Here is an 18,656-nt window from a genome sequence, read left to right on the forward strand (position 1 = left end):
AATAAGGAGATGAGGTATGATTACAATAAGGAGATGTGGTATGATTGCAATAAGGAGATGATTACAATAAAGAGATGTGGTATGATTGCAATAAGGAGATGATTACATTAAAGAGATGTGGTCTGATTGCAACAAGGAGAGGATTACAATAAAGAGATGTGATTTAATTGCAACAAGGAGATGTGGAATGGTTGCAAATTTATACATGTATTATGTCATCAACACCAAAGTCCTTAAATGACAAAAGAAAACCAAAAACATAAAGACTCATCAATATATGGTGGTTTAAAGTAATTTTTAGGACTAAACTTTCCCCATTCTAATGTTCCATCAGTTGATTAACAAAAGGAACATACATTTGTTGTAGAGGAACATAAATTAAAAGTCAGTTTAGTAAAAGTACTTGAACTTATAAGCAATGAAAATTATTATGGGCAACAAGAACACAGGTACAGGTAAAAATATACCAGATAATGCCAAAGAACATGACCATATTGCAGGTATAATGAGATATTCAAAGAATTTTGATTTCATCTACCCCTACCCCAAACTCCCTATCATCAAACCCAGACAAGTAGAAGTAAAACGATATGAGGCTTAAAATTCAATGAGGAACAAGATAAGGTTTGTCAAACTCATCACTGCAGAAATGTTGTCTTGCATCAATTTTCTGAATATTTGCAGTACACTTGAAGCTAGTTGGATATCATTGATGGATCTGATCATTTGTGTTATTATGATACCTAATTAACAGTGTACTTCCGTATTAATAGCAGTTTTTAAAACTGCAGTCTAAAACAACATTGTAAGAGGTCATTAACAATTGGTAAAACATACTGGTATATTGATTTTCCAGTTACTATACATTGTATGTCGGTGACAAATACTGATGTACTATCAAACAGACCACACAAAAGCTCACATTTTTGGGGCATTCATGCATGCTTTAAATACACACTCAGTTGCATATTCAAAATTTTACTGATTAAATTGTTATGCCTAACAAACAAAGTGTGTGCTTAGGGTTTCCTCCTGGCAAAAAATAGGGTACATAGGTAGGAACTCTTTTTTATTGTAAAAAGTAAAATAACAAAAAATACCAAACTCCAAGGAAAATTCAAAATGGAAAGTCTTTTATCAAATGGCTTAATCAAAAAGCTTAAACACATCAGACGAATGGAAAACAACTGTCATATTCCTGACTTGGTACAGGCATTTCCTTATGTAGAAAATGATGGATTAAACGTAGTTTTATAGCTAGCTTAACTTCTCACTTGTATGACAGTCGCATAGAACTGACTTGAGCGCTCACAAACATGTTTAACCCCACCACATTCTTTATGTGCCTGTCCCAAGTCAGGAGCCTGTAGTTCAGTGGTTGTCATTGGTTCATGTCTGTCATATTTGTTGTTCGTAAATTGTTTTGTTATGAGTTAGGCTGTTAGATTTTTCAATTGAATTATTTCATATTTTTCATGTCTGGGCCTTTTTTAGCCGACTATATGGTATGGGTTTTTCTCATTGTTGATTATTGCTTACATCCATTTTATTTGAACTTTGGTGGATAGTTGTCTCATAGGCAATCATACCACATCTCTTTATTTTTATATTGTTTTACCTATATTGAATGATTCAATACCAAAAGTGCATATAAAAGCCTTACGATAGCATTTGAGGGGGGGGAGGTTGTATTTGTAAAATAGATGACAGTGAACTGAATGAAGATCCAAAGAATACAAATACATATGTATAAATAAATTCTTCTACAGTACCCTGTTTATAATGATATTTATCCACTTGAAATAGTTGAATTTAAAAGAAAAAATGGATATGCTGCTTGCCAAAAAAGTTTGATTAGTAATCTTTGTGATCATTACAGCTTTTCGTCTCTTCTGCAACAAAAGACGTAGAATGTGAGACATAGGGATTACGATCTGGCGTTGGCATAAACTATTTGTATTAAGCTTTATATTTCGGAAGGTAGAAGACCTGGAGGCTTCATATTTTGTATGCAGATGCCTTATGTTAAAAGTTTCTGTCTGTCATATCATATGTCTGTTGTCTTTTTTATTAGAGTGTCATTTATGAACATAATGAACCCAAATTAATCATATCATGTTAGTATTTACTATTTCAAATATTCCTTATCCAGTTACAGTAACCCTTGGTAGATTGATGGCTCTTTATATGCTTTAAAATTTTAGAGCTGCAGCTGCTATTGGTTTGTATGGAAATGAAAAGACTGATGATGGAGTCAACGACTTTAATGATGCAGTTAAAGATGTAAATAAAACATTGACAGAAGCTCTCAAAACTGTAAGTGTCAACTGATAGTTGAATATATATAGATATTTTGAAAAGGCTACAATACTGTGGATTCATTTTTATTCGTGGTTTAGCAATTTTCGTGGGTTTCGTGGGTCACAGCGAACCACAAATTTAAGAATTCAACGAAGAATAATCCCGAGAAATGTGTATGGAGTCGGATGTTTATTTCCGGTTATGTTATGCAGTTCTAGTATAGTGTTGATTAGCGATAAACATTGTAACATAACACGTGTTTTTATTGAAAGAAGATACAAGTATTTTGATTAAATCAACAATTAATATAACGAATATCAGTGATAATTTACTTTTTAAAATTGATTAAAACTGTTCATGGAAAATAACTGCAAGTTGTTAATTACCGTGTCATAGTTTGGTTTACTGGTGATTAAAAATCAATAGGATTAAGTACGGGGTTATTGCCCGTAGGTAATATTGTTTATGACAGGAACATTTATTTTCACACCTTTTACTTATATGACTGTTTATTACATCGTGATTAGGGAACTGAGCTTTCAATCATAGAATTTTGAATGCCTGATGAAATTCCGACAAGAATCTTTAAATTGTAAAACAAACAAATAATTAGTTGTCTCTGTCCATTATTGTAAAAGAAGTTTTCAATGAACACTTTAACCTAGAATGACCAAGCGAGGATTTTGACAATTCAAAACTTGTTCAATGAATTCCTTCTTTTTTATTTGTTTTATTATTGATCAAACCAAGGAGGTTATATGATCTCCAAAATCAAAAAGAAATCCACGATTTACGTAGCTGATTTTTTTTTTTGTAATCAGCGATCCACGAATTTACGTATACCACGAAACGTCTTTTTTTCTATATCCACGAAAATTGATACCCACGAAAATAAATGAATCCACAGTATGCTGTAAGGGTGTATCATGTGACCAAGTCACAACTGCATTTCTGTTTTGGTATTGAAAGGATACACTTTTTTATTTACAGTATGAATGCTACTAATCAAATCAGTGATAGCAATGAATAAGGGGAAGTAACTCAAATTTGCTTTTTGAACACAAAATACATAAAGCTGAAAATCAATACAATTTCTTTTTATTTCTCAAATCTGTTAATGTTGATTTAGTATAGTAAGGATAATTATAATAATGTCATAAGAAAACAATTACTAATCCTAGAATTTAAGGAGGTGACCCATGTAAAAATTATTATAAATTCAAAAAGCCAGGAATTAGAAGTAAGTTTGTTTGATTTAAAATTTTCACAAAAATTAAGGATATGTTGACCAATAATCTAACTAGTGTTTGCATTGTCTTCTGCATTTGAGTCATTGACTAGGGAGAAATGTCAATCAAATTCTTATTTGTTAACATTTCAAGGAAAGATTTTCACAAATATTGATTGATTGATTGATTGATTGGTGTTTAACACCAATTTCAGCACTATTGTGCTATTTTGTGGCGGTCAGTTTTTCTTTTTGGTGGAGGAAGTCGGAGTGCTCTGAGAGAACCACCGACCTTTGATAGGAAAAACTGATAATTCTAGTCAATTAAGATTAATATTGGAGTCGACCGTATTCAAACTCACAACCTCAGTGTTTGACAGGCTAGTGATACAATAGTTCGACTTCTTATACCACTCAGCCACAGAGGCCCTTTTTCACCAATACAAATTTTTGATAAATTATAAAGTTATAAGCAAACATGGTAAAGATGATATTTTGTAGATTAATAGAATGCATGGTATTGCTACAAATCTAGCAGACAGAACTATTCCAGAATTGGAAAGGGTTCTACTGGACATAATATTGAACCAAACAGTAAAGACACAGATAGGCGCCTTTACCAAAGACATGTTAGACCAGTCTACAAAAGCCAAGACAGATATAAAAAATTTATTAGATAGAACACCTGATGTCAACCTGGATTTTATATCTGACAATACAACCACTGGGGAATTTATTAGGTTGGTATGATAGGGCTAAAGAGATCACAAAAGTTTCTGCATGTATTTAAGACTTCAGATCCAAACTGGAAAGATGAGGAATAAACTTCAGTGAAACAACTTCTCAATCCCAAAAGAACCAATTATACAGATACAATCATGTAGTTTTCACCATAAGTATATGTACAATATGTCCATCTTCCAATTACCCCCATTAGTGAATTGAGTAAATTTATTATATAGATTATGGTGATTTATATGAATTTCCCATTGTGATATATTCAGAAAATCTCACATGTTAAATAACTCGTTTATTTTCACTCTCAAGAAAATTCCTTGTCTTTTACCATCACTTCAGACTTCCAACTAAATGTTTGTGCATTGCTACTTAAAACTAATTAATTAAGTGTGTCACATATCAACAATTAATAGTCCAGGTGCATTTAAACAACCTCTTGCTTCACAATACTTGCAAATTCTGCATCAATCTTCTTGCAACCATTTTGAAAACTGTGTGTAATACACATATTATATCATATGCTAAAAAAGTGCAGTGAAATTGATAATCCAACGAATACCAGTAGCATAGAAATGAGTTTTGATATTCTGTTTCTATATAATAAAATAATAAAAAAGTATAACTAATTACCACATTGGAATATAAAAATAATACCACTTGTGTGTAAATGCCGCTAATTAGATATAAGAAGATGTGGTATGAGTGCCAATGAGACAACTCTCCATCCAAGTCACAATTTGTAAAAGTAAAGCATTATAGGTCAAAGTACGGCATTCAACATGGAGCCTTGGCTCACACCAAACAGCAAGCTATAAAGGGCCCCAAAAATGACTAGTGTAAAACCATTCAAACAGGAAAACCAACAGTCTAATTTATATAAAAAAACGAGAAAAGAGAAACACTTATGAACCACATCAACAAACGACAACCACTGAACATCAGGTTCCTGACTTAGGATAGGTGCAAACAAATTCAGCGGGTTTAAATGTTTTAATAGGCGCCAACCTTCACCCTTACCTGAAACAATAGTGTAACATCACAACATAGAAAGACACACCATAAAATATCAATTGAAATGGCTTAACTCAATCCAAAGACATATCAAAAACAAGTGAACATACACTGAACGAATAAATTTGATCTTTGACACAATTTAAATACAAAATTGATTTAAACTAGAGGCTCTCAAGAGCCTGTGTCGCTCACCTGATTCTACTTTGATTTTTGAAATCATGTAAAAATAGATTAAAATCATAACATTGTTTATGATACCCTAATAATGAGTGAGGCCAAATTTGGTTTAATATTGGTCCTGTAATATAATAAAAAAATCCTGGTGGCCATCTTTAACAAGTAAATCGGCAACAAAGTAGCAACACTTCATCAGCACCTCATAAGAAGCATTTATGCCATGTTTGGTTTCATTCCATTCAGTGCACCTCTAGAAGAAGCATTTGTATGTATTTCCCATAGGATCTTATGTTAAAGGAAGTCCCCCGCTGGCAGCCATCGTGGATGAAAGATCAGCTTCAAAGTAACAACACTTGACAGCACTTCAAAAAGAAACATTCATGCCATGTTTGGGTTCAATATATTCAGTACGTGGCTCTCTAAAAGAAGACATTTGTATGTATTGTAGGGTCCTTTGTTAAAAATTGTCCCCCCACTGGCGGCCATCTTGGATGATGGATTGGCTTCAAAGTAACAACACTTGGTCAGCACTTCAAAAGAAACATTCATGCCATGTTTGGTTTCATTCCATTCAGTGGTTCTCTAAAAGAAGACATTTATATGTATTTCCCTTAGGGTCCTATGTTAAACTAAGTCCCCCGCTGGCGGCCATCTTGGATGATGGATCGGCTTCAAAGTAACAACACTTGGTCAGCACCTCATAAGGAACATTCATGCCATGTTTTGTTTCATTCCATTCAGTGGTTCTCTAAAAGAAGACATTTGTATGTATTTCCCATAGGGTCCTTTGTTAAACTAAGTCCCCCGCTGGCAGCCATCTTGGATGATGGATCGGCTTCAAAGTAACAACACTTGGTCAGCACCTCATAAGGAACATTCATGTAATGTTTGGTTTCATTCCATTTAGTGGTTCTCTAAAAGAAGACATTTGTAAATATTTCCCGTAGGGTCCTATGTTAAACTAAGTCCTCCACTGGCGGCCATCTTGGATGATGGATCGGCTTCAAAGTAACAACACTTGGTCAGCACCTCATAAGGAACATTCATGCAATGTTTGGTTTCATTCCATTCAATGGTTCTCTAAAAGAAGACATTTGTATGTATTTCCCATAGGGTCCTATGTTAAACTAAGTCCCCCTCGCTGGCGGCCATCTTGGATGATGGATCGGCTTCAAAGTAACAACACTTGGTCAGCACCTCATAAGGAACATTCATGCCATGTTTGGTTTCATTCCATTCAGTGGTTCTCTAGAAGAAGTTCAAAATGTAAAAAGTTAACGACGACGACGGACGACGGACGCCAAGTGATGAGAAAAGTTCACTTGGCCCTTCGGGCCAGGTGAGCTAAAAAGGGGGGTTAGATGTAAAACAATATCAGAAAGACAACCATAACCTTGGACAAAATGCTGCTAAATAAAATAGTGTACAGTATTGAATTGATTGATTGTTGGTTGCTTAATATCCAATGGCAAATATTTCATGCTAAGCATTAAACTTGTGCTGCAGACTTGTTTAGTCCATGCATCATTTGGTCCTGCATTGTTATATTTTTGATATTCAAATATGGAGATTAGTTAAACTAAAAGTATTAGTATTTAATATCAAAATTCGACTTCAAAAATTTATTAAGATATGAAATGATTAAAATATGGGTTTTTGTGGATGGTGTTTGTCTTCCTTCATAGATCATTTAACATTACAAAGTTTTTAGGTAAGTTGCAAGTTTAAGTTATTGGACTTGTGCTTGAGTTATATCTGATGTGTGTTTTCAAATGAATTCTAATATAGTTCACATTCAAATAAGGAAACTTAACACATTTTAAATTTAAGCATATGATCTATTCTAGATTTTATAAGATCTATAACTAGATATATTTTGCCTGTATTTTATTAGATCTATAACTAGATATGTTTCGCCTGTATTTTATTAGATGTATAACTAGATATATTTTGCCTGTATTTTATTAGATGTGTAACTAGATATATTTTGCCTGTACTAAGTTTGATTTTCCTTGTAGATGGACAACAACAGTAGTTGTATTGTCTGTGATACTGTTTGTATTAGTGGTATCATTGTGTGGTTGTTGTAAAAGATCAAGATGTCTCCTGGCTACGTAAGTATAAGGTGATATCTCCAGGTCATTTATGGAAGAATTTGTATAAAAATTTAATAGAAATTGATTTAAACAAACAAGCACATGTAATCTGTAGAGTTATTTTTTAACAGCATTTTCTATCGAAGTTTCTATATCAACAACTAAATTAGCATTTGTCTAAATAAACTTTATAAATGTAAATGTCATTAAAATTAAAGGGTTCTTGTAGGATACCAAAACAAAACCCGACTTTTTTTTATATGATACTAAAGAAATTGATATTACAAAAAAATCTTATGTTATTGGTCCAGAAACCCAGATTCTTCAAAATTATACATCCATCTATTTAGCAGTTTTGATATTTGTCTGAAAATGAAATTATCAAATTATTTAATTGTTTATAATGAAATAGGTTTAAAAGGAGATTAATGAGACAACAACGACACAAAATAATAAAAAAGATTTGTCACCATACAATGAATCTGTAATAAAAACAAACAAAATAGAAAAAAATTGTTTAATGAAAGCTTATTTTTATATCCTTGAATTAATAAAGTCATGCTTGAAATGAGTTCAAAAGTAGAGAGCAGACTTAGAAATAAACCATTATGAGGTAATGTATTTATTTTTGATATGTGTCTATTTTCAGCTCCATTTCCTTTGGTTTCCTTATCCTGTTCCTCTCCTGGATAATGAATGGAGTATACTTAGGTGGTAGTGTGGTAAGTAATCTGTTCCTCTCCTGGATAATGAATGAAGTATACCTAGGTGGTAGTGTGGTAAGTAATCTGTTCCTCTCCTTGATAATGAATGGAGTATACCTAGGTGGTAGTGTGGTAAGTAATCTGTTCCTCTCCTGGATAATGAATGGAGTATACCTAGGTGGTAGTGTGGTAAGTAATCTGTTCCTCTCCTGGATAATGAATGGAGTATACCTAGGTGGTAGTGTGGTAAGTAATCTGTTCCTCTCCTTGATAATGAATGGAGTATACCTAGGTGGTAGTGTGGTAAGTAATCTGTTCCTCTCCTGGATAATGAATGGAGTATACCTAGGTGGTAGTGTGGTAAGTAATCTGTTCCTCTCCTGGATAATGAATGGAGTATACCTAGGTGGTAGTGTGGTAAGTAATCTGTTTCTCTCCTGGATAATGAATGGAGTATACCTAGGTGGTAGTGTGGTAAGTAATCTGTTTCTCTCCTGGATAATGAATGGAGTATACTTAGGTGGTAGTGTGGTAAGTAATCTGTTCCTCTCCTGGATAATGAATGGAGTATACCTAGGTGGTAGCGTGGTAAGTAATGGAAAATTTTGTCTAACCAAACAACTAACTATCAGAGATGCAGCTAATCGTCGGCCCTGTATAACCTAGGGAGCAGAATTTTAGAGGGTTTTGCAAATGGCGTCTTTGTGTCAAACCCAACTACTGGCAAATATTTAAACTGTTTGGGCTGTCAAAAATGAAATTTAGATTGGTCCTGATTACCTCTCACACAAATATCTTTTACCTTTAATTTAAGTCAAAAATTCATAAACAAATAGGTCAAACTGGTAAACATAAATAACTGTTTCCATCCATTTAAGCTAAATTTGGGGAACCAGTTTTAATCGCTGATTTATTTCACGTCCTACAAGGAATCTTTGTAATTAGTTGACTGTTTGCAGTTTCAGTTGTTGCTGCATCATGGCCAATAAAGTTCTTGGAAGGACCAAAACCTGGTTAAAAAAAATGCCTCCATTTAATAGTGATTCAGATGCGAATGTTATATCAGTCATTAAACCTTCCCATGGTCTTATCCTTAATCTGGTTGTTCTAGTCACTCTCTGTGTCAAGGCTTCAAGGTGTAACTTAATCCAACAGGGAACTATTATTTTTTTCAAAAAAAATTAGGTCTGGCAAACAGTTGATAGGACTGGCCAGACTGTCTTACACACTGGACCCAATGTCTGACAAGAAAAAAAATCATCTGCATATCTGCTTTATACTTATAAACCAAAGGACTGAAGGACACTAATCATAATTGACTTGTTGACTTTCCGATCAGTCAACCCATTTTTGTTTTGCAAACATCTTGTTATTTTCATAGTGTATTACTACAAATTGAGAAATCTTTGCAATGTTTTTGTTATTGCTAAAATTGCTTTGGGATAGGTTTCGTAAAAATATTGACTCACATTTTAAATTTTGATTGCATTAAGTGTATGCAACATTTCTTGAAATCAAAATTAATGATCCACTTTTTGGTCCATTGTTCAAATATTGCAATAATAAGTGCATGCAAAAATTTCTGAATTTACAGTACTTTGTAGAAATGTGCAGTGATGTGCACAAATTAGAAAATGTGTTTACATTACATTCTATCTAATGCTAAGCATATCATTTGAAATTTGAAAAAATAGTTATGAATTGACTTTTAAGGCATACTGTCCTCTAGTCCTTGATTGCTCTGACATCTGACAGCCCTTTTTATGAATTGTTGGGGCTGTGGGAAGTCAGAGCTGAGTTATATAAAACGTGGAAATTGGTGGCTAGTTTCTATCGTGAAATCATACAAGATCAATTTCCAGGTTTATAAACAAAACATCATTCAATTCCCTATATAACTCCAGGAATATGTAACTTCTATTCATGTACTAAGCCTTTGTAGCACAAACAAAAGCTTATCTTCCATGAAAGGCCATTAGACGTCAAAGCAATACTAAATATCCTTTAAAATGGTAATGCTATCAACTTTTATCAATCTTATGCTCAAGATGTCTAATTTAAATTTAGTTATTATGTCCTGATACATTACCAAGGATCTAAATGTTTAACATCTAAATGTACTGTGAAAAGTGACTGGTAGTTTAGAAAGATAACATAGAAACTGAAGAAAGCTAGTGGCCAGAATGTCTTATAAATGGTTCATTTACTTTAATATTGTAAAGTATGCTCCCTTTTGGAATATCGTCACTAAAATACAATAAAAGATAAACAAAGTTATGACATTTTGGGTCTATAAAACAAATCTTGTTAATGTGACAATGCTTAGTGATTATAATAGAGTGTGCATAACTTAAGTTACATTCCTCCAAATACAGAACAAAGACAAGTTAACTTGAAATGAATATTGCTTTCGTCCTGGCAAAAGACTCCAGTTTGTTTAGAACTTGATTAAGGCCTATTCCTGGAAAAGTTCAATGGCAGGAGGTCAGACAGTACTTCATAGCATAATTGAATAGATACTATACACAGATCTGCTATCAACATCAAATTTCTAGTTTGTATTTTAAATTGTGATTCTAGACCCATAATTAAATACAAAATTTCCATGTACATTTTGTAATTATATTAATTAATACTATATTTAAAGAAATTATCATAGATGCCAACAGTTACGATTTACCCGTAATTTTTACGAATTTTGGAACAAAATTATGGTGTTACGATTAACAGTCTACTTGTTACGGATTTCTGCTCATAACCCGTCTGGAACAGTTGCCTGTTTAGATATCATTTTGTTAAATGTGACGCTTTATTTTTAGTTATAATTTTTTTACAATAAGCACTAGCGTGATACAGATTATTAAATTCTTTGGGTTTCTCAGGACTATCTATATTATTAAGCGATATATCCATTTCTTGTTCGATTCCGAATAATTAATGAACCTGCCAAGTACGATGTTTGATGTCTTTTGCAAATATTTGTGAACAAGACTTCCATTCAGAGCAATGGTCGGTTTTCCTCACGTGCTCTTCAACTTTGAATCGCAGTTGTCATAAATTAAGGAAGGAAGTCTTTTATTTGTCACTGTGTGCCTAGTTGTTAGTATGATTATTATTGAATTTTATAACAAATATTATTACTGAAAAAAATCAGAAATTTCGGAAATCGTAATACTTTTTTATTGATTGCAACAAAGAGGGGTTGGCATCTACGAATTAGGATTTTTTTCTTTCAGCAAGGACCTCTTTAAATTCAAGATCATTAACAATCTATATGATTTTCTTACAGACAAATGCAGATTTATGTGTGGATCCAGAAAGTTTTATAGAAAATGTTGTCAATGAGAGAATAGAGAAAGGTAATTACTACTGCTATCATACAATGTTATACAATTTTTTGATGGATTGAACACCATTCTCCATACATATGTATAAAGTAGACTGTTATGTAAGATTTAAATGTAAGATTTAAAAAACAATGTGTTGTTCCATATCACTGAGGACAAAATTGAATTTATTTCAATCATAGAAATACAAAGAAAAGGTGAAATCACATTGTTTGTCAGTGTTTTTTTTTTTTTAATAAATGTATTGAAAATATGATAATTATTATCGGTCAAAAATTTCTTAGAAATACAAATTTACACACATATTTAATAGGGTTAAAGGCATTAGATGAGAACTTTAATGTATCATAAGGTTTTTTGTCGATTGTTGAATGCTTCACTGTGTATAGTGTAGATGTGTAGATATTTACTTCACTCTTTCTGCTTTTTGTAAATACTTGTTGGAAACATCTGTGTTCTAAGGGAAACAGTTTGTGCTTTATTTTCTCAGACATCAATAATCACTTAACCATCATCTTCAAATATGTACATTGTCTGTTGCATGTTTGTGAATTATTCTCATGTGCTTTATCATTATGATGTTTTATAAAAGAGGAAATTCCCCTTCTTTTGTTTTTGTAGAAATAATCAAAACATACATAAAATGTAAGGACGATGGAGCAGCTGGCAAATACTCTCAGGTAAGTTGTCAAAAATCTTGTAAATCATTACTACCTTACTATCTTACCATATTTCAATAAATATGTATAGAAACTGTAGAAAGCAGCACTTAGTCTAAATAATTATGAGGTCTTGAAAGGCTATTTTAATTTTTTGCTGTGACTCCTTCCTATGACTTCATAAGGCTGAAGCCATTTTTCTTGGCTGCATTTTGAGAGCAAATTTTTCTACAACTTTGAGACCCAATTTTGCCATAAAATCTTTCACTTGATGGCTAGAAACTTGATGGCTAGAAATGTTTGCTTATAGACAAATTCTTACCTTTTATGTGCTTGTTGGTGCAAAATATTTCCAGAAATATCTGAAAGTGAAAATAAAATAAGTTACAATTCCAATAGGATTATGATGACCTAATTCTTTTCAAATATGTCCCAAAAGGATTTATTTTTGGAGATTATAAAATAAATTTATAAAATGTAAACTCCATAAAATTTGACAGACCTTAATTTCCAGATAATATAAATCAAAAGTTCTAGAATTTTGGGTCCATCAAATTTTACAGTTTAGTTTGAAGATTCATTTTATATGCTCCAAAAGTGAAAGGTCTAGCAATTGGGGCAGACTTTTGAAAAAATCTCCAATAGAAGGAGGAAATACAATAAAGTCTCTGTAATTACATCTGAACTCAGTAATTTCTTATTGATGGTTTGTGTTTAATGATCAAAATTTTGTATGATTTGATATAATTTAAATATTTTTGATATTATCCATTTCATGTGAACATGATAAAAAAAATTCCTAGGTATTTTAATGGTACCCAAGGTAACTGTTAAAGTTTTATATCTGAAAAATGCAATCGCGAGTAAAAAAATGACAATTTTTTGTTATCTTAAGATGTTTAAAGTGAAATGTATAGGGAATGAAGCTGGGATAATGATAGTAAATGGAAATTTGATTTGATAATAAATATATATTTCATTCAGCATGTTTAAGATCATTTGTGTACATCTATGACACAGGGTGAATAAGTAAACTGTAGTACTTGTAGTAAAAAATTGACAAACATATTGCACAAAATTAATATAAAACTTATAAACTCTAATAATATATAAGTTTTAAAAGATTGAACAAAAGGTTATTTGTTGTACCATGCAGTCATTTTATTGTAGCGTAATTTTAAGTATGCTATTACATTTCAGGACATTTCTGAAGCTTTAAGTGCTGTGACTTTAGCGAATGAAACATTATCAAAGATTTATAATGTCAGCATTAGTTTAAGTATACTTCATAAAGTAAGTTGAAGAGCTACATGTAGACTGTAGTTGTTATGATATTCCAATTTATACTGCATCTGCACTATTGCGCTATATGCACATTCAAAATACCTTGACCATATAAATGTTGACTTTATACAGTCACTTACCATAAATTAAAGCATTGTTTGTGAAGTTGATAATCTGTTGCAACAGAGTTTTTGTCTCACCTTGACGGAGTCAAAAAGCCAGACATAGGTATGCTGTTTCCAGTGTCGGCTGCGGCAGCGGCATCAACAGTGTATTAGTTTGTGATTAGGTCTAGTTTATGGTGAACCACTAGTGGTAGGTCAATGATATTGGGTATGCAATTGTATAAGCATTGGCATATCTCATTTCCATGGAGATTATTTAGCCCCACCCCCTCAGTCATGGTCTATGTACTTTGAAACTTTTGCTTAGTTACCATGTATAAGTTTGTGATTAGGTCAGTTTAAGGGGGACCACTAGTGGTAGGTCAGTGATATTGGGTATACAATTGTATAAGCATTGGCATATCTCATTTCCATGGAGATTATTTAGCCCCACCCCCTCAGTCATGGTCTATGTACTTTGAAACTTTTGCTTAGTTACCATGTATAAGTTTGTGATTAGGTCAGTTTAAGGGGAACCACTAGTGGTAAGTCAATGATATTTGGTATGCAATTGTATAAGCATTGGCATATCTCATTTCCATGGAGATTATTTAGCCCCACCCCCTCAGTCATGGTCTATGTACTTTGAAACTTTTGCTTAGTTACCATGTATAAGTTTGTGATTAGGTCAGTTTAAGGGGACCCACTAGTGGTAGGTCAATGATATTTGGTATGCAGTTGTATAAGCATTGTCATATTTCATTTCCATGGAGATTATTTGGCCCTGACCCCTCAGTCATGGTCTATTGACATTGAGACTTTTGCTTAGTTAACATGTATTAGTTTGTGATTAGATAGTTTTAAGATGAACCGCTAATGTTAAGTCAATGATATTTGGTATGCAAATGTATTGGCATTTGCAAGTCTCATTTTCATGGAGATTATATAGCCCCACCCTCTCATCATGGTTCATTGACTTTGAAGCTTTTACATAGTTTACAAGTTAATGTTTGTGTTTTGGTTTGTTTAAAGGGAATGACTTATGATAAGTCAATGCTATTTGGTATGCAATTGTATTAACATTGGCACATCTTATTTCCATGGAGATTGTTTAGCCATGGTTCATTGACTTTGAATATTTGCATAACTTACATGTTAAAATATTGCTATTTTAATTTCAACATTTGCATTATCAAAATAACAAAAAGGCGAGACATATTTCTGTGTTAACAGTTTATTATTTATGATGTTGTGAAAGATAGCATGGTTTCAGATTTTTTACGCCATATGCTTTAAAATCAAAATTGTTGTTTTTTACCAAAATATTTCAATGAAAGCAATTTTAAGAGATGTAGTATAAAGAGAACAACCATACATTGTCTTAAAACATCAATTTTATTTGTTTTTTGCTCGAAACACGATAAAAATCTTAGCATTCTACTTGTTTTTAAGCCTTTAAGAGAAAAAAAAACAAAGCAAACCATATTCTACTGACAGAAGTGGTTACATAACTTGTAAGGTATTTATTTTACACACTTTTAGCTACATTTAGTAAATCAATCATATAAAAACATTAAAGGGAAAATTCGCGATTTTTTACTTATCATCTTATTATGTTCATAATACCATAAAAAACATATTCACCAAGTTTTATCTGGATATGAAAACTAATAAAGAAGAAAATTGGGAATTATTAATTTTATTTATTCGAACTTCCTGACTTCTGTGACATAGTTTAAGTCTTTTTGCATGCCGGGAGTGGAATTAATCTCATTTAAGTCTTGTTCGTTAACCATCTAATAACGCGATTTAAAGCGCATCGACGACTTTTGGCGTAGCTATTAACCAACTGATAATTAAGAAAGTAAAGTGATCAGCCGTGCAACTTTTAAAAATAAAATGTACGATTTATATTTTAAGGATTTCTGATATGATTATAGTCATTATAGTAATAAAAGTAAATCATACAATAGAATATTTTTATGAATTTTTTTTCCGACGGATATTTTCAACAAACATATTTAACTGATAGTGTATTAAAAATGCATGTTTGTATTCTCACCTTTTACTTCAGTCTAGCAAACATTTTCCGCTAGTACCGTGTAAATACAATGTGTATTGTACTGTGACACTTAGTGACTACCTGTTGAATGCGTAGTTAAATTCAAGGTATTTAAAGGTTTGCATTCTGTAATTCTAATCTTTTGATCTTCACTCAGTGAATTTTAGCCGTCACGGTTCACCGTTCCAGGTGTGAACATCATTTCGTATGAATGATAAACGGGAGTGATAGTTTGAGACAGAAAATAAAAAAAGAAATATAATTATTTTGAGGGAGTAATATGGTGGCACAATAACTGGATAGCCGTGGTATATTTTTATATTTTCCGTAAGCTCAGTTTAAAATGAATTATGACTGCTGAATATTATTGTAACAATGAAATACTGAATTAATTTAATTGAATAAATAATAATGGCATTCTAAACACGAGTGTATGAACTAAAAATTGTACTATTTTAAATTAGAATCGGTAACCTTGAATATTTGAAATAGATAATTACCAATTGCAATTATATAATTTGGTCCATCCAAAGCGATCTTTATTTACATATTCAGGAATTAATGTCCTTATCAAAATATTTTAAATCTCACAACGTATAAATACTTCAGCCATTTGAAGAAAGATAATTAAAAAGTTGACAGGAAATTTAAGGTCAACTTTGTCTTATTGGAATGAGATCGAATAATTAAGAACAAAAATTATTTTCCGGTTTGAAAAACATAAATAAAAATGATAAAAGAGAAATGTGGGTTTGAGACAGAAAAAAATAATTATTTGGGGAGGAATATGGTGGCAAAATACCTGAATCGCCGTTATATATATTTTTTATATTTTGCGTTAGCTCAGTTTTTAAATAGATGGGTGAGTACTTTGTTGTACCATCGGAATTCTGAATAACTTTCAATTAAATAATTTTATAAATAAAAATGGCCCACGAAAACGAGCGTATAAACCAAAAACTGTGCTATTTTGAATTATCATCGGTAACCTTGAATATTTAAATGTGCAGAGAAAATTATCAGTTCCATTAATATACATTTGTAGTTTGGTCCGTCCAAAGCGATCTACATTTACCTAATCGGGAATTTCCTTATTTAAATATTCTACATCTCACAATAAATACTTTAGCTATTTGACCAACGTTGTTTAAAAAATTTTTACAGAATCAATCTAACGTCAACTTGCCTTTATTGAATGGAGACAGACCGGCGGAATCAATGTTCAATGTGCTTTATATCTTGTACCTTTGTAAGATTTATCATTCATTCATAAACCATGTCTATACCGCAGACATATATATACATATAATTATATGTCTGTCTTAACTGACAACAATGCTCCTGGTTTTACACTAGTAATTTGTTGGGGCCCTTTATAGCTTAATTGCTGTTCGGTGTGAGCCAAGGCTCCGTGTTGAAGACCGTACTTTGACCTATAATGGTTTTCTTTTATAAATTGTGACTTGGATGGAGAGTTGTCTCATTTGCACTCATACCACATCTTCTTATATCTATAAGCAGTATTATTTATAAATTTCTGTGATTTAATACCAAGAAAGAAAAAAATCCCGAAATTAATTTGATACTTTGATACTCAATATTTTTCCTGGAAAATATTCACATCCTCATTCGGTCTGAAAATAAGATAAGAAACTGGTATACAGAACATGCAGAAGTGTGAATGTCATAAAACCTTGTTATATCAGAAACCATTATAAATGTGAACCTGTATACGTAAGACCTCATGGGACGATGTACCTAACCACATACAGGTAATATACAAGTACCTCTGTTATACCCGGAAATGTCAAGGTTAATCACTACCGATACAGAATGTACCAATGCAAAGTAAATTCTGATGATTGTGAAGCATGACCATTCATGATTTTAGAGGAGTATTAGGTGGGGGATTGACGGAACGATTTAAATTCTGATTAGATTTTTTCTCAATTTAAATCACTGAACTAAAAAAAAAAAGAAAGGAGAAAACAACGTCCAAGAACAGAATTCTTCTTGTAATTTCATAAATACAACGTTCTTATTTTGTAACTTTCGATAGACTTGACCTCCAACCCCCCCCTCAAACCTGGGAACATTATATCTAACAATGTTTATGTTCCTGCCCAAAAAAAAAAAAAAGAAGAAAAAAAAAAAATGAAAGAGATGAACCACTAGAGATGAACGGTAAGTCACATCAGATTCAGATATTTATATAGTTGATTGTCGTTAACTAGAGATGTATAGTTACATGTCTCTGCGTTAACTGATAAGAATAACAGGAAAGTATAAACTTGAAATAGATTTATGATGAATAATATGCAACTGCGGCACCCCTTTTTATCAAAGCGTACATGCATGTATTTTAATGACTGTCCGTTATTTCGATCATAATGACAATTGTACGTGAAATCCTATAGTTGGTGAGATTTTTTTTTTTTTACCAGAAATGCGACTTTTCGTATTTATATTTTCTCTTATATTACTCTTATTTAATATTTTATGCATAAGTGCAATAGTGGGAATGGTTTATTCCCCCACAAGCTAACGTAATAAATTAATCAACCCTCAAGCTGATCAGACGTTAATACAACTACTATCAGTCTATCCGGAGTGAATTTTCTTTATTTCTTCAAATAAACTTTTGGGGATCATTAGTGTACGTCCAGTGGCATATATATTACATGCATGTCGGAACAGGAAAATTGGCATAAGGTTCTATTAGAACCATGTTCACATTAATATACATTATACCCAACAATTGTGATGATGACGAATTTCTTCAACTGTTCGAGAACAATCTAATTGAAATATTAATCTGTGATTTTACTATGTCCATAACTTCGATGAACCAAAGCAAGTTAGATATCGACCTGTATTTAAATCAAATTGGTTCTAGATGTTCTTTCTTATATTCAATATACAATTTTAAATTGCGACTATCT

The 18,656-nt window shown here is 32.1% G+C and overlaps 1 protein-coding gene across 2 annotated transcripts in view; it reads left to right on the plus strand.

Annotated features, from left to right (window-relative positions):
* LOC127707635 (protein tweety homolog 2-like) overlaps positions 1-18,656 on the plus strand; it is a 43,442-nt gene that overhangs the window by 8,931 nt on the left and 15,855 nt on the right. For both annotated transcript variants that reach the window (XM_052212272.1, XM_052212271.1), the window contains exons 3-9: positions 2,205-2,316; positions 4,031-4,269; positions 7,477-7,572; positions 8,204-8,276; positions 11,548-11,617; positions 12,227-12,285; positions 13,465-13,557. In XM_052212272.1, the coding sequence (XP_052068232.1) occupies positions 2,205-2,316; positions 4,031-4,269; positions 7,477-7,572; positions 8,204-8,276; positions 11,548-11,617; positions 12,227-12,285; positions 13,465-13,557 (742 nt within the window). The remainder of the gene's footprint in view (positions 1-2,204; positions 2,317-4,030; positions 4,270-7,476; positions 7,573-8,203; positions 8,277-11,547; positions 11,618-12,226; positions 12,286-13,464; positions 13,558-18,656) is intronic.

This window comes from Mytilus californianus, unplaced genomic scaffold (genome assembly GCF_021869535.1).
Source record: "Mytilus californianus isolate M0D057914Y unplaced genomic scaffold, xbMytCali1.0.p SCAF_7, whole genome shotgun sequence".
NCBI classification, from domain to species: domain Eukaryota; kingdom Metazoa; phylum Mollusca; class Bivalvia; order Mytilida; family Mytilidae; genus Mytilus; species Mytilus californianus.